Genomic DNA, 15,872 nt, shown 5'->3' on the forward strand with positions numbered 1-15,872 from the left:
AGTGCAGCACAGCATTGAGGGAGCTCTCTCGCCAAAACCAAGTTGTATTACTTTGGGTGTGTCACTGTGGAATCGAGTGCAATGAATTTGGTGACAACCTAGCAAGATAAGGATCAGCTCAGCAATTTCTGGACACCTCTACATCCGCCGGGAAAGGCGAACTGATAGCTAGAAATAGTATCTCGTTGGAATCAAACACACGGTTGTAGACAAGCTAAACAGTTTATCTACCCAAACCCTGCAGTAGCTAAAAAACTACTCCACTTAACTCGTAGTGAACTACGCACAATCATGGGACTCCCAACAGGGCACAGCCCCGCTCTTTATCATTTAAAGAATATCGGCTAGGTATCATCCGATACCTGCCGCTTTTGTAACTCTGAACCTGAAAGTTCAGCGCATCTGCTCTGCAATTGCGGAGCTCTTGCATTATCAAGGCACAACTTCTTCGGAAGTTTCTTCTCCATATCAGGTATGGAGCCTAAATCCCAAAAAGGTTATTGGCTTTATAAACTATATAGTACCGAAGTGGGGAACAGGATTACAACTATCCAGCTCAACTCCATCAATGGGACACTTTGTCCGGGGTTTAGTATGCTCGACCGCAACTGCTTGTGAAGCCCAAGCACAACTTCTGCTCATAATACGCCACCGAATCTCACGCTGGTGTCATTGTCCGCCGTTACCAGTGAGTGCGCTAAGGTAAACAAATTTGTCAACTGATAAGTTAGATCACCGTCCATCATTATACTGCTGCCCAAGCGGCGTCGGTCGGCCTCGGTTCCGCTGACCAGCATGCACTTTGTTTTAGACGTACTTACCAATAACCCAATCTTTTCTGTTTCGCGCTTTAGTCTGGTGTACTGTTCAGCTACCGCCACAGATTTTCTGCTGATAATATCCATGTCATCGCCAAAGCTAACTAGTTGACTAGATTTATCGAAGATCATGTTGGTATCCGCTCGGTTCATAACACCTTGTAGCGCTATGTTGAACAGCAGTTGTGAGATAGCCTTGACGAAACCCTGTGTGTGATTCGAATGAACTTGACAACCCACCCGAATTCCGAATATAGCACTGTGTACCATCCATCGCAGATTGAGTCAGTTTGATGAGCTTCCTGGGGAATCTGTTGTTGTCCATGATTTTTCATCGCTTATTTTCGGTCGATGGTATCATATGCGGCTCAACAAATGGTGCGTGGGAACTCTGTATTCACGGCCCTTCTGGAGGATCTGCCACAGTGTAAATATTTGATCCATTGTATACCGTCCTTCGACGAAGCTGGGTTAGTTCCCACAAATTTGTTCGCAATTGGTGATAGTTGAAGCTGAAGGTTAATAAACGAACTCGATGTAAATTAAATGTTTAGGATAATTTTATTGGTTTATCGATAAATGATTTTGAATATGGAACGGTACATTTGGTCCAATTGATCAAACTAACAAGCTTATACTAGTTATGATATTGTATTGCGCATTTTATTTTTCAATAGACTCACATTTTACCGAACGGTCGGCTGTCCAAATCTCGGCAAAATTTTGCTGACTTCGGCACTTTTTTTAAAGTGTGTACGAAGATCGCTGCCGACTTCTTGGTATTCAGCCTTCGGAGGACGACGATTTGCTTAAGCTGTTTTCGCTGCGAAGCTTCTATCCAATCGCATGGATTGTCCTTCGCTACTAGAGTCGCGATATGTGCTTCTGTTGAACAGATGTCAAAGGATTTTTATGTACCTATAGCCGCGGAACTGCCAACTTGGAGCTCATGATCCTGTCAGAATTATGTGCCACCATTTCACAGTGGTCCAAAAGGGCGAAAAGTAGAACTTCGTGTTTTCCTAGCATTTTTTATTTTACAAGCGCTACATGTTGCGCCATATTGGAAGTTACAACTCGAATTCATCATTTCTTCTCCAATTTCAAAACATAAATAAAGCTCAAAGATGCTATTTGTTAGCTTCTATGATGCACTAATTGTGTGTAAAAAAAATGAAAAAAAAAAAATGATTTCATGTTAATGAAGTGCCCAGAACTTTGCACATCCATTTATCCTACTCTAAAAGTGAAATTATTTTCCGGTCGAATAAAAATAAGAAAAACAATGAACAATGGATTAAACTTAACTGAACAAAAGGTAAACGTCCCTTCTTCAAAACGGCATTGACTACAAATGCAAACAAATGCATTAGAGTACCCCCGAATGACGGTATGAAATATAGATGTGATATATAGAATATAGATACAGTGAACTCTCAGAAAAGTTAATCGATTGGGGAATGGGTCGATTAACTTTTCCGAAATATTAACTTTTCTGAGTAGTCCTAAGAGTAATTGAAAATGATACCATAAGGTCGCCATTCACCGCTCAGCTCCATTTACCGCTCATTTCAAACAAAAAATGCTTATATCTTTTTAATATAGTTCATCATTGTAAAGACTGTTGACAAAAAATAATTTTGTATGTTTAATGATACGTATTAAACATAAATTTCCACTGCATTCATAAAAGTTCATTTCCAAAATAAATAAGCTTTATAGTGAGGAGCGAAAAACGACATTTTGATCGCGTCTTTATTAAGACCGAGTGCAAATGACTAAATTAATTATTAGCTCAAGCGAACTTGTTTCTTTGGTTATTTAGAAACTATTCTATTAAATAACGTGAAGTAAGCCAACAGTATTAATGTTAGCGTTCTATTCTGCTATAAATGCCAAACCCAAAACAAGGGTTAAAACGCGGGTTTTATTTATTTGGTAACAATAAAAAAATATGAGCGGTAAATGGCACTCAAATGGGCGGTGAATGGATCACCATATTTCAAGTAAGCGGTAAAAGGGGTCATGAGATTGCATTACTTTTTTTAAAAAAAGTCACTATTATTAAATATTTAGAAACCAAGTAAGTTTTTCTTGTAAACACAATTGTTTTCTCTATCTTATGACGCAAATTGGGTTTCGATGGACCTCAATTTAGATTTGCTATGGACAAACTAACTTAGAATCGTTTTTAAATGAGCGGTGGATGGCGACCATACGGTAAATACAAAAGCGAAAAATATATTCTCGGATACAGGATACACATTGTTAAGTATCTGAAAGTTGTAATGTAAAGAAATATGTAGCAAGATAATATGAAATAATACTTAGCATTTTGTAAGAGTTAGAAGTATCTTGTCCGCGATTGTGTCTAGTGAATACTTCCCAGGTAACCAATAAGCATTAGTATAACCAGTAAATCAATCGTAATTAGCATCCCTGGCGTTTTATACTGCAGGTTGCTGTTTATCAGCTTTTTGACTGCATAACTGTTGTAAATTGGCATCCACAATTCTACTGAAATTCCTCTTGTTGGTAACTAGCTGCAAATAAGCTTTGTCCGCACTATAAGAGGGCTAACAGTAAAATAGCCGCATATTTTGCCAAAATAGCATTTAAGTAGCATTTAAGGCAACTTAAATGCTTATTGGCTTGCATTTATATTGCATTGGAAATGCTTATTGGTTACCTGGGTTAGTTCCTTTCAGTAAATTTTAATAGTCGGTTATACTAGTTTACTTTTGATTTTTCGTAGTCTACGTAGTTTTCGTAGGCAATTATCGATGTACTCAAAACACGCGTTTTTGCAGAAAACCGCAAATCTCTTGGACCTTTCCTTGCTATGTTATTGCATATCCAAGCTTTACTTTTCCATAACTTTACGAACCTAGGGGGTAAAATGGGGCAATTGTAAACAAAGAATGTAAACAGTATGCCAAAAGACACGAATGCACCGAAACGCGCGGTGTAAAGTCTCTCGAATAAATAAACCAACCAACCAAACAACTCACTCTTAGAGGGGGATGGGTCTAAGTTCTTCTGATGACTTTCCCCGGCCCCAAAAACCCAACCAATACCAATTTTCACGTCGATTGGTTCAGGATAAGGAACAGATATAAAGCAGGCAGATAGATTTTTATAGGTAAATAGATAACAAATAAAATGGTATAATAAAGATTACTTTCACCACTAGCTGGATTAAACCGAGTTTTTATCAACAGACATGGCAGCCGGCAAATTGCAAAACAATTGCAAAACAATTACGGGGCTAGTGTAACGATCATATTGATTCTGTCTAGCAGTACCGCCCAGTCGAGATTCGAACATATGACGATTAACTTGGTATACCAGAATCGCACCTCGAAGCTCGGACCTATTCACATAAAAGGAAAGTATTCGAGTAATTTCGAATACTGAACGATTAATCATAAATCGAATAAGAATATTTAAGTCATCGCTACCCGGAATTTTAACCAAATTTTGGTTCGATCCTGCCCACAGTGAGAGGTTAAGTTCAATCATTCTCATATGTGTGCCTCCCACGCTCTACCAACCAGCAAAGTAATATTGTAATCTAAGCAATGGAGAAACAAATGAAATTGAATGCATTCCTTGCTCTGTTCGATTTCCCATTCCAAGCGTTAAAGACAGATTTTTATTCCTTTCTTGTTTCTTTATTTTTATTCATCATCGTTTCGATGATGAATGTTGTCATAAAAACATATACCAGCAGCTACTAAATTTATGTAGAACACGATTGTATGCGTATGTAGCATTCTGAGGGATAAGCCAACATTAATGCCTACACTCTTACCTATCACTGTACTTGGCACTTCGGCAGCTGCACCTAAAACATATTCCCTTTTATTTTCACATTTACACTATTCCGATAATCTGCTTACCCCTAGGTTTTGCAGCTAGCATCAGTCAGCAGGGTCAGCAGCATCAGACGGTGAGAAGCAGAAGAGAACTTCGAGTACGATGTGAGCTTGTGTCATGTGTTAGTGTGGAATATCATGAGACAGAGACAGAACCTCAAGAATAACGTCCTGTCATAGTGGTAGTACTGACTGTGTACTGCGACTCTGTGTGTGGTTCGCTGCTGGCTCAATAAACCTCGCAGCATAAAAATTCAAACATTACCAGCAGTACGCTAGTGTGCAGCGAGAAGCGAACATTTGAAATTTTCATTGGTAAATGATTGTATATATTCGCCGGTTGTGTAGCCACGAAGTGAGGTTAGGTTTTGTCATTGCTAAATATTTTGTGCCTAGTTTGCAAGCATTGATGAAAAAATAGTTTTGCTGTTTTGATAAAATCGCGTTTAACGTATCGGTAAGTAAGAAATCTAGCGTTGCGGTCAACGATAGCGTTGCGTTTGTATTCGACTAGTTAGTACGCCTTCAGAACAAAGCAATAATGAATAAAATTTAAAAGATTTAATCTTTGCTGTTCTGTTTTGTACTACTTAGTAGGTAAACAATAAATTATAATTGTTGTTTCCCACACAGGGACCTTGCTCTGGTTTCGAGGCAAAGTGCTGTTTTCACTCGAGACTTGACGGACATCATATGTTCGGGTCTAAGCTAGAAAGGATTCCTGTAATTGCAGCACTGCACTGGTACCGCAATAAGTTTACCAGACGACTTAATATGAACAACAGAGGATGGTACATCACTGAAAAGCAGTGTCTACATGCCACTGTATGGAATTTTGTGAATAGCTAAATAGTTTATGGTATTACAAACCTGTTTAACCACTATCAGGCATAAATCGCTAAATTCAATCAGAAAAAACTGCGGTCAAAATAACGTTTACCATTGACTACTAACAATATCTATCTTTGCCAAAGGGATTGACCTCGAAAGCAAAAGCGAAACGGGGCAAGATCACAATGATTACTTATTAAAACCAATTTTAAGGTTTGCATTGTCCTTTAATTTAATGCGAAATTTCGATTTGCTTACTAAGTAATAAAATCGCTACGTCTCGCAACAAATTTGTTTCTATTAAGGTTTGCACCAGGTTCTTCAAAAGACATATCTGAGACGGCGGGATGGACTTAGCATCACCATGGTCCGATGATGTTTTGGTACTTCATGTCGCTTGTCGCTTCACGTTTGCTTGCCGAGTTCATTTCACATGTTAGCAATCAATGATTGTTTATTTGGAAGGTGCTATAAACTTGAACGTTAAGTTCCAATTTTCTAATAATTTAGGAATATGCCCCTAAGATGGCTTCGAGGAACCATGGATGGTTCGATCACTTTGACTCAATTTTGATTCATTTAACAGTACCGTCTCAGCCAACCAAAATTTAACAAAAGTATGTATAGGACATTTCTAAAATTAGTAATTATCTACAATTTGGCTGAACAAAGTTTTGCTGTATCGTTTGTACTTACGGTGCTACGATGCTAGTAACTCATTAGTGACTAAATGAACGTTCGCTTAGTCACTAATGAGTTACTAGTCTTGTAGCACTGTAACTACAAAAGATACTGCAAAACATTGTTCAGCAAAATTGTAGACAGTATTTAGTTCTACAAATGTCCCATACATACCTTTGTCGAATTTTGCTCGGCAGAGACGGTACTATCAAATGAATCAAAATTGAGTCAAAAGGATCAAGCCATCCCTTGGTACAACGCTGTTCTACCAACCAATCGTATGTTCGAGTCTCAGCTGGGAGACTGATACGAGACAATAGGAATGTAGTACTAGCCCCGCAATCGTCCTGTAGTCTTAACAAAGCTGGCTGCGAAGTCTGTCGAATAAAAACAGAAGGTCAAGTTTCGAAAGCGGAATATAGCACGTAGACTTTGCTATATGAGGAATATTTATATTATATTATATATTTATGAGGATATTTGTTTATATTTTTTTAAATATTGCTCAATATCCGGGAAAACGTGCTGCGTGCACGTTTGCGCAACGCGAATTCCACACTTCTTCCAGTTTTATTCCACACTTAGGTACTCCACGCTCGCTCTTAGCAATGCGGCTGTTGCGTTTGCACAACAACATGCACTTGCTTAATTGCCTTTAAGGGACCGACAGGCTCCACACAGGCTCTCAGTGGTGCTCCTGATACATCTGCACATTTAATCGACTTTTATTCCGCACTTGCTCATAGTAGTACTTCGGATACTCTCTTTACAGACAACAGACATTACACAACAGTTGAGATAGAGTATAGTGTATAGATGTTGATTAGAAGCTAGTAGGAAAAATATTGGAAATGATCTATATACAACATTTACTTCATCAATTTCTATTCAGCACCGGATTTTTTTTTTGCATGTCTCCTGACTCATTACTGCGACTAGTATAATAGTTGATCTATTGTACTATCGCCCGGGTGCTTGCTGTATGACCTGCACTGCATTTCTTTTTGCTATACACTCAAGTACTTTTTTTACACGGTTTGTTTTTTCGATTATTAAGAACGGGGTAACTTGGGTACCATTCATTTATTTCTCAATACATTTGGGAGGGGCCCGACATTCGTCACGTAGTTTGTAAATGGTCCCTAAGTTACACCGTTCTTGAGTAATTGAAAAACACAAACAGTGTAAAAAAAGACTTGAGTGTAATCGCTATTGAGTGAGCGATATGCATATTAAATTTTATGCGTGCTTGTGTGTATTGGGGTTTAACCTTCCTTCAAAGCTTGATCTACTTAACCCACTTATTTCTCGCTGCCAGCACTATCCCATATTATAGCCATCCCTGGCGAGGAGTCTTTCGTTCCTCTGACCAGTACACTTAAATATAGGAGGGACTTTTGCACTTTCAAGAGGCTTCAGTGGGTAAATATATAGAAATTCAGCATGAAAGAAGGGTAAATGAGGGGCCTGAGAATAAACCCCAGCTAAAGTCATTTGACATTGAATGGCAGCACCGGATGCTACTACACAGCACTTATTCCATATCTGCTCTCTTAAGGAAGGACCCTACTTTGGAAACTCGAAAAAGTCAATTTTTTTATTTTGGCATTCTCCGGAGGCTTATATCTTGAGAAACGTTGCACCAAAAGGATTGTTCCATATCTGATCTCGTTGAAAAGTTACAGCAGAAACCGTGGGGTCACCTACTCAAAGAAAATAGCAGAGACGTCCGAAACTTTAACGAGAAATGAGTAGAATACATGACGACTTCAAAATTTCAAACGCTGTTTCAAACTGGAATCACTTATCCAGGCAAGAGGCCTTATTTTGATAAATGCTGAATTCTTATTGTAGCTTTCGACCGAGTATCTTTGCAGAATTTTTCAACGTTCGTTTTCATCAGCAATTTGACTGCAAAGCCGCAAAACAAAACTGCGATAAATGCTTAAATCATCATAAAGGAAGGATGTAGAGGGAGGTTGAGAATAAACAAAAGCCCCTCTGTTAATACACTATTGATACAGTATAGACACAGAGAACAGATTAACAGGTAATTAACGAAAAGTGTGTAAAATATTTTTAATGTAATCACCGAGTAATCCTTCGATGGAGCACCCCTCGAGCAGTAAGTGGCAAACTAACACTTGATGTCGCTGCCATCGCTGCTATGTAACTGCAGCATAAAGTAATATTGATAAAGGTACATGCATATTTTTTATGCGTTTGGCAAACTATTTCTGGAGGGCGCCACCAGCAGATTCTACACACAAAAAATCGATTACTTTCTTCGAGCCTGTTAGTCTGTTCTCTGTGGTATAGAGTGATTACACTATTTTGGACATTGCGTATATACTTAGAGCAGTTGCCGCAAAATCAAATGAAAGTGTCCAAAGTACACAAGCGTAACGCTCTATCTAAAATAGATTAATGAACCACTCATATAGGTATATAGGTACTAATATTTTGGAATGAGCAATTTCTATGAGAACTGAGAGAACGGTTGAAGCATAGTTAGACCAATCTCTTTATTGATATCTAATTTATTGATTCTAAAGAAAAGTACTGTATTTGACGTATGTAATACAGTATCTTACAGGATAATGTTTTAAAACGAATACATTTGTTTAAAAAAAAGCAATAGAGTCATATTTTGGTCTTTATATTCAATCATACTTCACTACGTTAAACTCCGAATAACGTTCGAATGATAGTTTTGAGCGCTATCTATAAAGTAGGCAAATGAGCTCTACTTTAATGTATGTCAATATTTACTCCACGTTTCTATGCACATAGCAAAGCAAGATAAGCAAACGAACGGAAATGTGTAATATCTTTCAAGGGTTCACACTAATAAGGCTATACAAACTGAACGTTAAGGAACACACTTAATGCTTTGTTAGCTTCAAACAACACACGGTAAAATCCATGTGTAAAGATTAAATGATAGCATTTATATATATCAAATAAGGTACCGACTGCGAAATAGCGGAATCTAAATCCATTTTTTACTGTTATTGGCATTGCAGACCATGATGCAAATGCAACCACATCTTCAACATCACAACCAGCCGCCGATGCACCCGGGCCAGGCACAAGTACAACAACCGCCACACCACATGCAAATTAATGCGATGGCCGCCGCCCAGCAGCAGCAACAGCAGCAAATGATGGGTCAACAGCCACAGATGGGAATGTCACCACAACAGCAGCATCAGCAGCAAATTCAACAGAACCACCTCACCAATGCAAACATGAACGGAATGATGAACATGGGTATGACACCACCGCAGTCACACTACATGAATCAACAGGTATACCCAGTTAACAATAATACCATAGTTCCTGTCCTTTAAATCCTTTCCTCGATTTGAAACTTGCACAAGGATAATGCTTTTATAGTTTTATACACTGTTGTAACCTTCTACGTGCGACCAAATTCCCAAGTGAAATTATACTCTACCTGTGTTACCAACGATTGTATAGTAAAACTTTGCAGAGCAGACATTAGAATTTTTTAAAAATAGGCAGGGTGATTCATCTATTTTGGACAGGCGTTATGCGTCGGACTCTATTTTGGATATTTACGGCAAAATCTAATGGAAATGTCCAAAATATAGTACGCGTAACGCTTGTCCAAGAGCACCATCGTTAATAGTAGAAGCACCAACAAGCGGACATGACTCATTGAGAAAAATCACTTCAAAACATCGTCAGACGTATATTGCTTGCTGACTAACACCCTCTGTTTGTTGCTTTTTTCTAGTTTATTACAACAAAAACTATATCTAACCTATTCATGGTCTTAATGATTAAAATTTTTAACATGTAACATGAAGTGAGACTGCATGTATGCACTGATTTACTGAAGTCAGCCTTTAAAAGCGTTACCTGTAAGATTTAGGTTGTGCATTACGTTGTGCTATATGAAGAAAAATCGTGGTCTGAGTGAGGGAGTGGAAGTGTAGTAGTATCCCAAAACAAAGCCTTGGGCATAATCGTCTTTTAGACATTACCATTCTTTATCGACAGACTTCGATGTGAAAAATCATTTTTGCATGATTGTTGTTCGGCATTCTAGCAACATGTCCTACCCAACGTGTCCGTGCAGCACTAGCCACTTTCTGAATACTGGGTTCGCCGTAGAGACGCGCGAGTTCGTAGTTCATTCTTCGACTCCATACACCAGTGGTGCCCAGGCATAGGCATGGTGCGGGCCAAACGAGATCGCCCCATAAATGTCGCGGGCCGCAAATTCCTCTCGCCATTCCTGCGCATAACAAAATGCAAAATATGCGGCAATAACAACCATTTTCTGGAAATTACCACAACATTTAAACCGGAAAGCATTCGAAATTACAAAATGCACGAGGCATTATGGCTGATTTGAGTCACCACTGTGTCATCAAAAAAGTTACCCATAAGTCCTCCATCTCTCAAATCAGCCCGCGGGCCGCAAAAAACATCTTGAAGGGCCGCATGCGGCCCGCAGTTTAGCCATCACTGCCATACACCGTGCTCTGCAAGTGCTCTTCTAACAATGTCCAGGTTTCATGCCCGCAGAGGACAACCAGTCTAATTAGTATTTTGTACAATGTGCACTTTGTACGAAGACTCAGATTGTTCAACCGCAAGTGTTTGTGGAGTCCGTAATACGCGTTTGAATCTCACGGCTGGTATTGTTATCTTCTGTTGCCAAGGCCAAGGTATACGAACTCGTGGGCTACCTCAAACTCATCCCCGTCGATTACCACGGTACTGTCTAAGCGGGCTCTGTCGCGCTCGGTTCCGCCCGCCAGCATATACTTCAGCCGTATTTATCTTCAATACAACCTTTCCTTCGCGTTTTAGTCTGGTATACTGATATTCCACCGCCTCGAATGTTCTGCCGACAGCATCAACGTCGTTGGAAATGTAGATAAATTGACTGGATTTATTGGAAATCGTGCCCCGCATTTCGACCGCCGCTCGTTTTAAAACACCTTCCAGCGCAAGTTGAAGCAGGCAGGAAAGACCATCTCCCTGTGAGATTCGAATGAGTCCGACAATCTATCTGAGATTCTCACACAGCACTGGATCCCATGCATCGTAGCCATGATAAGTCCTGTAAGCTTACCCGAAAAGCCGTTTTCGTCCAGAATATTCCATAGCTCTTGTCGGATTACACTATCATATGCGGCCTAAAAATCAATGAACAGCTCTACTGACAGTCCAAAGACCCATGAATAATGACTGAGTACTTGCAGCGCATCCCGGCATCTTTTTCCTGTTAGCAAGCCCCGCCAGAAAGTAACACTAGAATCACATGGATTTTACTATTACTTTCGGACTTTCATCCCAATTGGTATGTTCTTACAAAGAAATCGACCCGAATATAATTATACATGAGATAAAATGTATAAAAGATATATAGTCAATTTAGAAGCAAATTTTAATTTATACCTTCGGGATTCACTCTTAGCTTAGCTACTCATTTTCGAGCATTACCGGGTATGGTCACGTGGAGGCGCTAGTAGGGCCTTCGGATAGCTATAGAGCTAAGTTTGACGCTTCTTCTCAGTTGCCTTCCCCATTTCATACCCTTTGCTGCAGCAGCAAACAAGCAGTGGTCCTAAATCATTACTTTGTAACACCGCTGAAATATTCGTAAACTGTGTTAAAACTGTGTAACGCAATTTTCAGTATGCGATTCATCTGGTAGGCAAGGTCGGAAACATTCCTCAAAAGCAGGCCTAGTCTTCTAGTTTAGCTAAAAGAAATTCGTGATCAACCTGGTCAAATACCGCTTTCAGATCGGTGTACACTGCATCAGTTTGATCTATTTGTAACCACCCAGTTAGCTTCGAGGTATCATGCTGGTCTAACAAGCCAGAAGTCGTCTGCTAGAATCTCATCTGAGCGGCGCTTTGCTTTGCACCAATTTGAGGACCAACACTCATGTTCAGCAAGTATGTCTAGGAGAAGAGTACACTAAATTAGTGGTTATCGAACGTTTGGGAAGTCCTGTTAGCTGTTATTCCAACGATATGTAGTTTATTTCACAATTCATTCATAATGATTTCAAAAACCTTCTAGGATGATACCGACACCTGCCGCTTTTTTAACTCTGAACTTAAAAGTTCAGCGCATTTGCTCTGCAATTGCGGGGTTCTTGCTCTATCTAGGCATAACTTAGGAAGTTTCCTTCTCACTCCATACCGAGTGTAGAGCCCAACTCCTAAAAAGTCATTGATTTTACTAGCCATGTAGTACCGAATTGAGGGACAGGATTACAACTATCTAGTTAAACGTCATCAATGGGTTTGAGCAGCGCGTAAACTGTGTACAGCAATCAAGACCTGTCTCAAAAGACGATCTTTAAGAATGTCAGGGGCGTTTTAAGCCAAAGCCCTTCTGGCATACAAAAAAGACCTCGCTGCTTAATCTGCACAGGGCCTCGCGCACTGTAACGCCGGCTCTGCAAAATGCTTTGCTTGGTTCAGTCAAATTCTTGAATGAAATTAAGATTTTGCAAAAAAGGGATTGAGAAGAAAAAACATCACTTATACCGATCCGCGTATCTTAAATATGAAAAAAATAAACAAGGAAACCATTTGGTGATAAATTTTTCGAAAAAAAACAGAAGGGCTTCGATGTAGTGCGTAAAAACCATTGATTTTTATGCTAAGCAATTTTTCAAACATCCTTAGTCAACAAGTATGCAAGCAATTAGAGGTTTTAAACATTTTGCCATGTATTTTTCAGAACTATAAGCCCTGAGTTGGTTTATTTTATGATTTCTGTTAAGTGTCCGGTACTGGGAGACACCATTTTTAAATAAAGATTTTTATCGATCTCTCATTTGGCTTCTAAAATGGTTCATTAGTGATGCAAGTACGCGTAACCTATTTTTATTGGAAAATAGTCTCCTAAATTCCTTTTGCAGTTAATAAAAACCGAAGTAATGCTAAGTGTTAATTTTATATATGTCAAAATTCTTAGGTGTCCGGTACTGGAGGACTTCCCCCTAATCTTTTCTCGTTGCTCAATATTGAAAACAGAGTCTTTTTGAAACGCAGATCAATCTATGAATTTTTTTGAGTAAAATTGCCCTATCCAGCTCCTAACTATAAAAACCACCTTTGCGTGATACTACCTAAACACGACAGTAGTGTCTCCGATGCAACCTGCAACTATTTATTAAATATTTCATCTCGTTATAAATATAAGAACGTGAACTCGGATATTTATAACGGGAATAAACAAACTGCAACTGCAAATGCAATTTCCTAAGAGGTCACTAGAACTGCTGAAATTTAGAAGTTACAATAAAGCATTTTACTTATCGCAAGTTTCACACGATTCCTTTTCATCAATGAACTTATGTATCGCTTCTAAGCTGCATATAAGAATAATAAATCAGTATTCTCCGCACTTTGCAGATGCACAGTCAGCAGCAAGGGCAACAGCACACTCAAGTTCCTGGGCATCCGATGCAGCAGCAACAACAACAGCAGCAGCAACAACCAGCGGGGGCGGGTGGTCACATGAGCCCCCACCAGGTTGCTCCTCCGCTATCCGGCAGCCCAACCCAGCAGAACGTAGTACCTCAACAGTGTATTCGACACGGCTGCCAGAACCCAGCGATCGTCAATTCGGACTGGGAGGATGAGTACTGCAGTAACGAATGCGTCATCACACACTGCCGGTGAGTTGAATTCCAATGATTGTTATCTAAGATTTTACTTAAACTCCCCAGTTATTCACTTATGTATTAAACATTCTCTTTTATTTGCAGTGATGTCTTTGGGAACTGGGTGCAGACCAACAACTCGCAACAGCAAACATACTCAGCTGTGAAGTAATTTGCGTGTCAATCTGTTATAATGAAGCAAAAACGAACAAGGGTGCAATCCGCGCGAGGTTCCCGTTCAAAGCGTAACTACTATGGAAAGTATAATGGATTCGTAATTAACTGTTATTACTGGAAAAATACACTTTTTACAATGATACAACTTTTAATCTAAGAATTAAAACACTGTAGTTGATAAGATATACACAAAACAAACAAATAAAAACATGTATGAATTGAATTCAGCAATCACATAATGTAATGAATAATGAAAAATACTATTTCAACGGATAAGAAAGACAGCCAAAAGTTGCAAGCAAATTTAGTAAAGACAAAGTTAAGACAGAGATGTCCCAGAGATCAAACTGGTTAGATAAATCAAGTTTCGGAATTACTGTCGCTCCTAGTTTTTTTTGTTACGACCCATATTGTAAATAGTTTTCGAAATGATTTCTTCCAAAAACCAAACCTTGGAAATCCGCTCGAACGCAAGTAATGAATTAAAAAACGCAACGTGTATACAAACTTATACAAACTCTTTGTCTCTGTCATACAAAACACATTACCCGTGAGGCTGTATATTGTTATTTCTCTTCTAATTTATCTCGATGATGTTGTTTTCGATTAATTTGTATAATATTGAAACACGATAGGCAAATAATTAATTATGTAAGTAGTTGTCGTTATTAAAAACCAAGAAATAAATTACATTGTAGCATAGTGACACTCACACAACACATACAAGCAAAAGCAGTAACTATTGAAAGCATTAAAGCATACTGCAGTATGCAACTGATTTAGGTAAATTTCGTGTATGATAGTGAAAAAAAAAAAAAATCAAACTTAAAGCAACTTCCCTAAATTTGCGTTTTGAAAGTAGGCAATGCATTTGCGAAACCCACGATGATGGTGTCAAACCTAAAGCAAAAGTCAAATTGGAAGTTGGGGATTTATAACAACTATTACTACTACTACAACAAAAACAACTATTACTACTACTACAACTACTACTACAGAAACATTTTAACGCAATGTCAGTGCAAGCCATCCTCAGTCTTAGCATCATCGTTTTAACTTCATCAGCAAAACGGCAGTTACTCAAACGTGCATCGTTGCTTTGCGCACTGCCATTCACAACAAAACTGTTGCACTAAACCACGTCTAATTGAAAATAAACAAAAGTGCTACTGCATGCAATGGTGCCAATTAAGGTTCTATTGATTGTCTCAACCTCATATAAGATGAGAAGTGTAAAGTTCGCAAAAGAAAACAAATACTATGTTCAAACGGTACTTGCAAGCCGTCAAGGGAACATACATACTAATAAAATTACTATTTTGTAGAAAGTTCATTAAAAGTTTCTTACATTTTATCACAATACATTAAAAGTTACCTGTGACCGTTTCGGTTATTGAGATTGCTGACAGCTTCCGTACGCACACTAGGCCGCGTATACGTACACGCGATTTGTTGCTGCTGCTGTTGGTTTTTCCATGTCGTTTTTCAAACTGGGGGAAAACAAACCACCAACACAACCGCAAATTAGCAAGCTCTATATGAATTTAATTGGAACGAAAAAGTTCAATTCACAAGAAACTACAATCTTACTGAGGAAGTGACAGAATCGCCAGCAGGTGACTCGTAATTCTAATTGTAACTAAAATATTATGACTCGTTGTATGGTAGTTACGTTTGTATTTTGTAAATTGTACATACCTGTATGAAATTTTCCAAATTAAAAAAACGAACATGAATCGAAATAAGCCGTGAACCGTGATCATACTTGCATGTTACTTCAGATACTGGCCAGGCTTGGTATATCTCACACCCAGTATA

General features: G+C 38.8%; 1 protein-coding gene across 4 annotated transcripts in view; it reads left to right on the forward strand.

Moving 5' to 3' along the window:
* The window catches only part of LOC128736424 (TOX high mobility group box family member 4-A-like), a 162,903-nt gene extending 147,550 nt beyond the window's left edge, over window positions 1-15,353 (forward strand). For 3 of the 4 annotated variants that reach the window (XM_053830909.1, XM_053830917.1, XM_053830931.1), the window contains 3 exons: window positions 9,235-9,519; window positions 13,627-13,892; window positions 13,983-15,353. In XM_053830909.1, the coding sequence (XP_053686884.1) occupies window positions 9,235-9,519; window positions 13,627-13,892; window positions 13,983-14,049 (618 nt within the window). In that variant the 3' untranslated portion in view covers window positions 14,050-15,353. Of the gene's footprint in view, window positions 1-9,234; window positions 9,520-13,607; window positions 13,893-13,982 lie in introns of all 4 variants that reach the window. The other variant, XM_053830925.1, reaches the window with a different exon arrangement.
* Window positions 15,354-15,872: the final 519 nt, after the last annotated feature.

The sequence above is a fragment of the Sabethes cyaneus genome, chromosome 1 (assembly GCF_943734655.1).
Source record: "Sabethes cyaneus chromosome 1, idSabCyanKW18_F2, whole genome shotgun sequence".
In the NCBI taxonomy this organism is placed as follows: Eukaryota; Metazoa; Arthropoda; class Insecta; order Diptera; family Culicidae; genus Sabethes; species Sabethes cyaneus.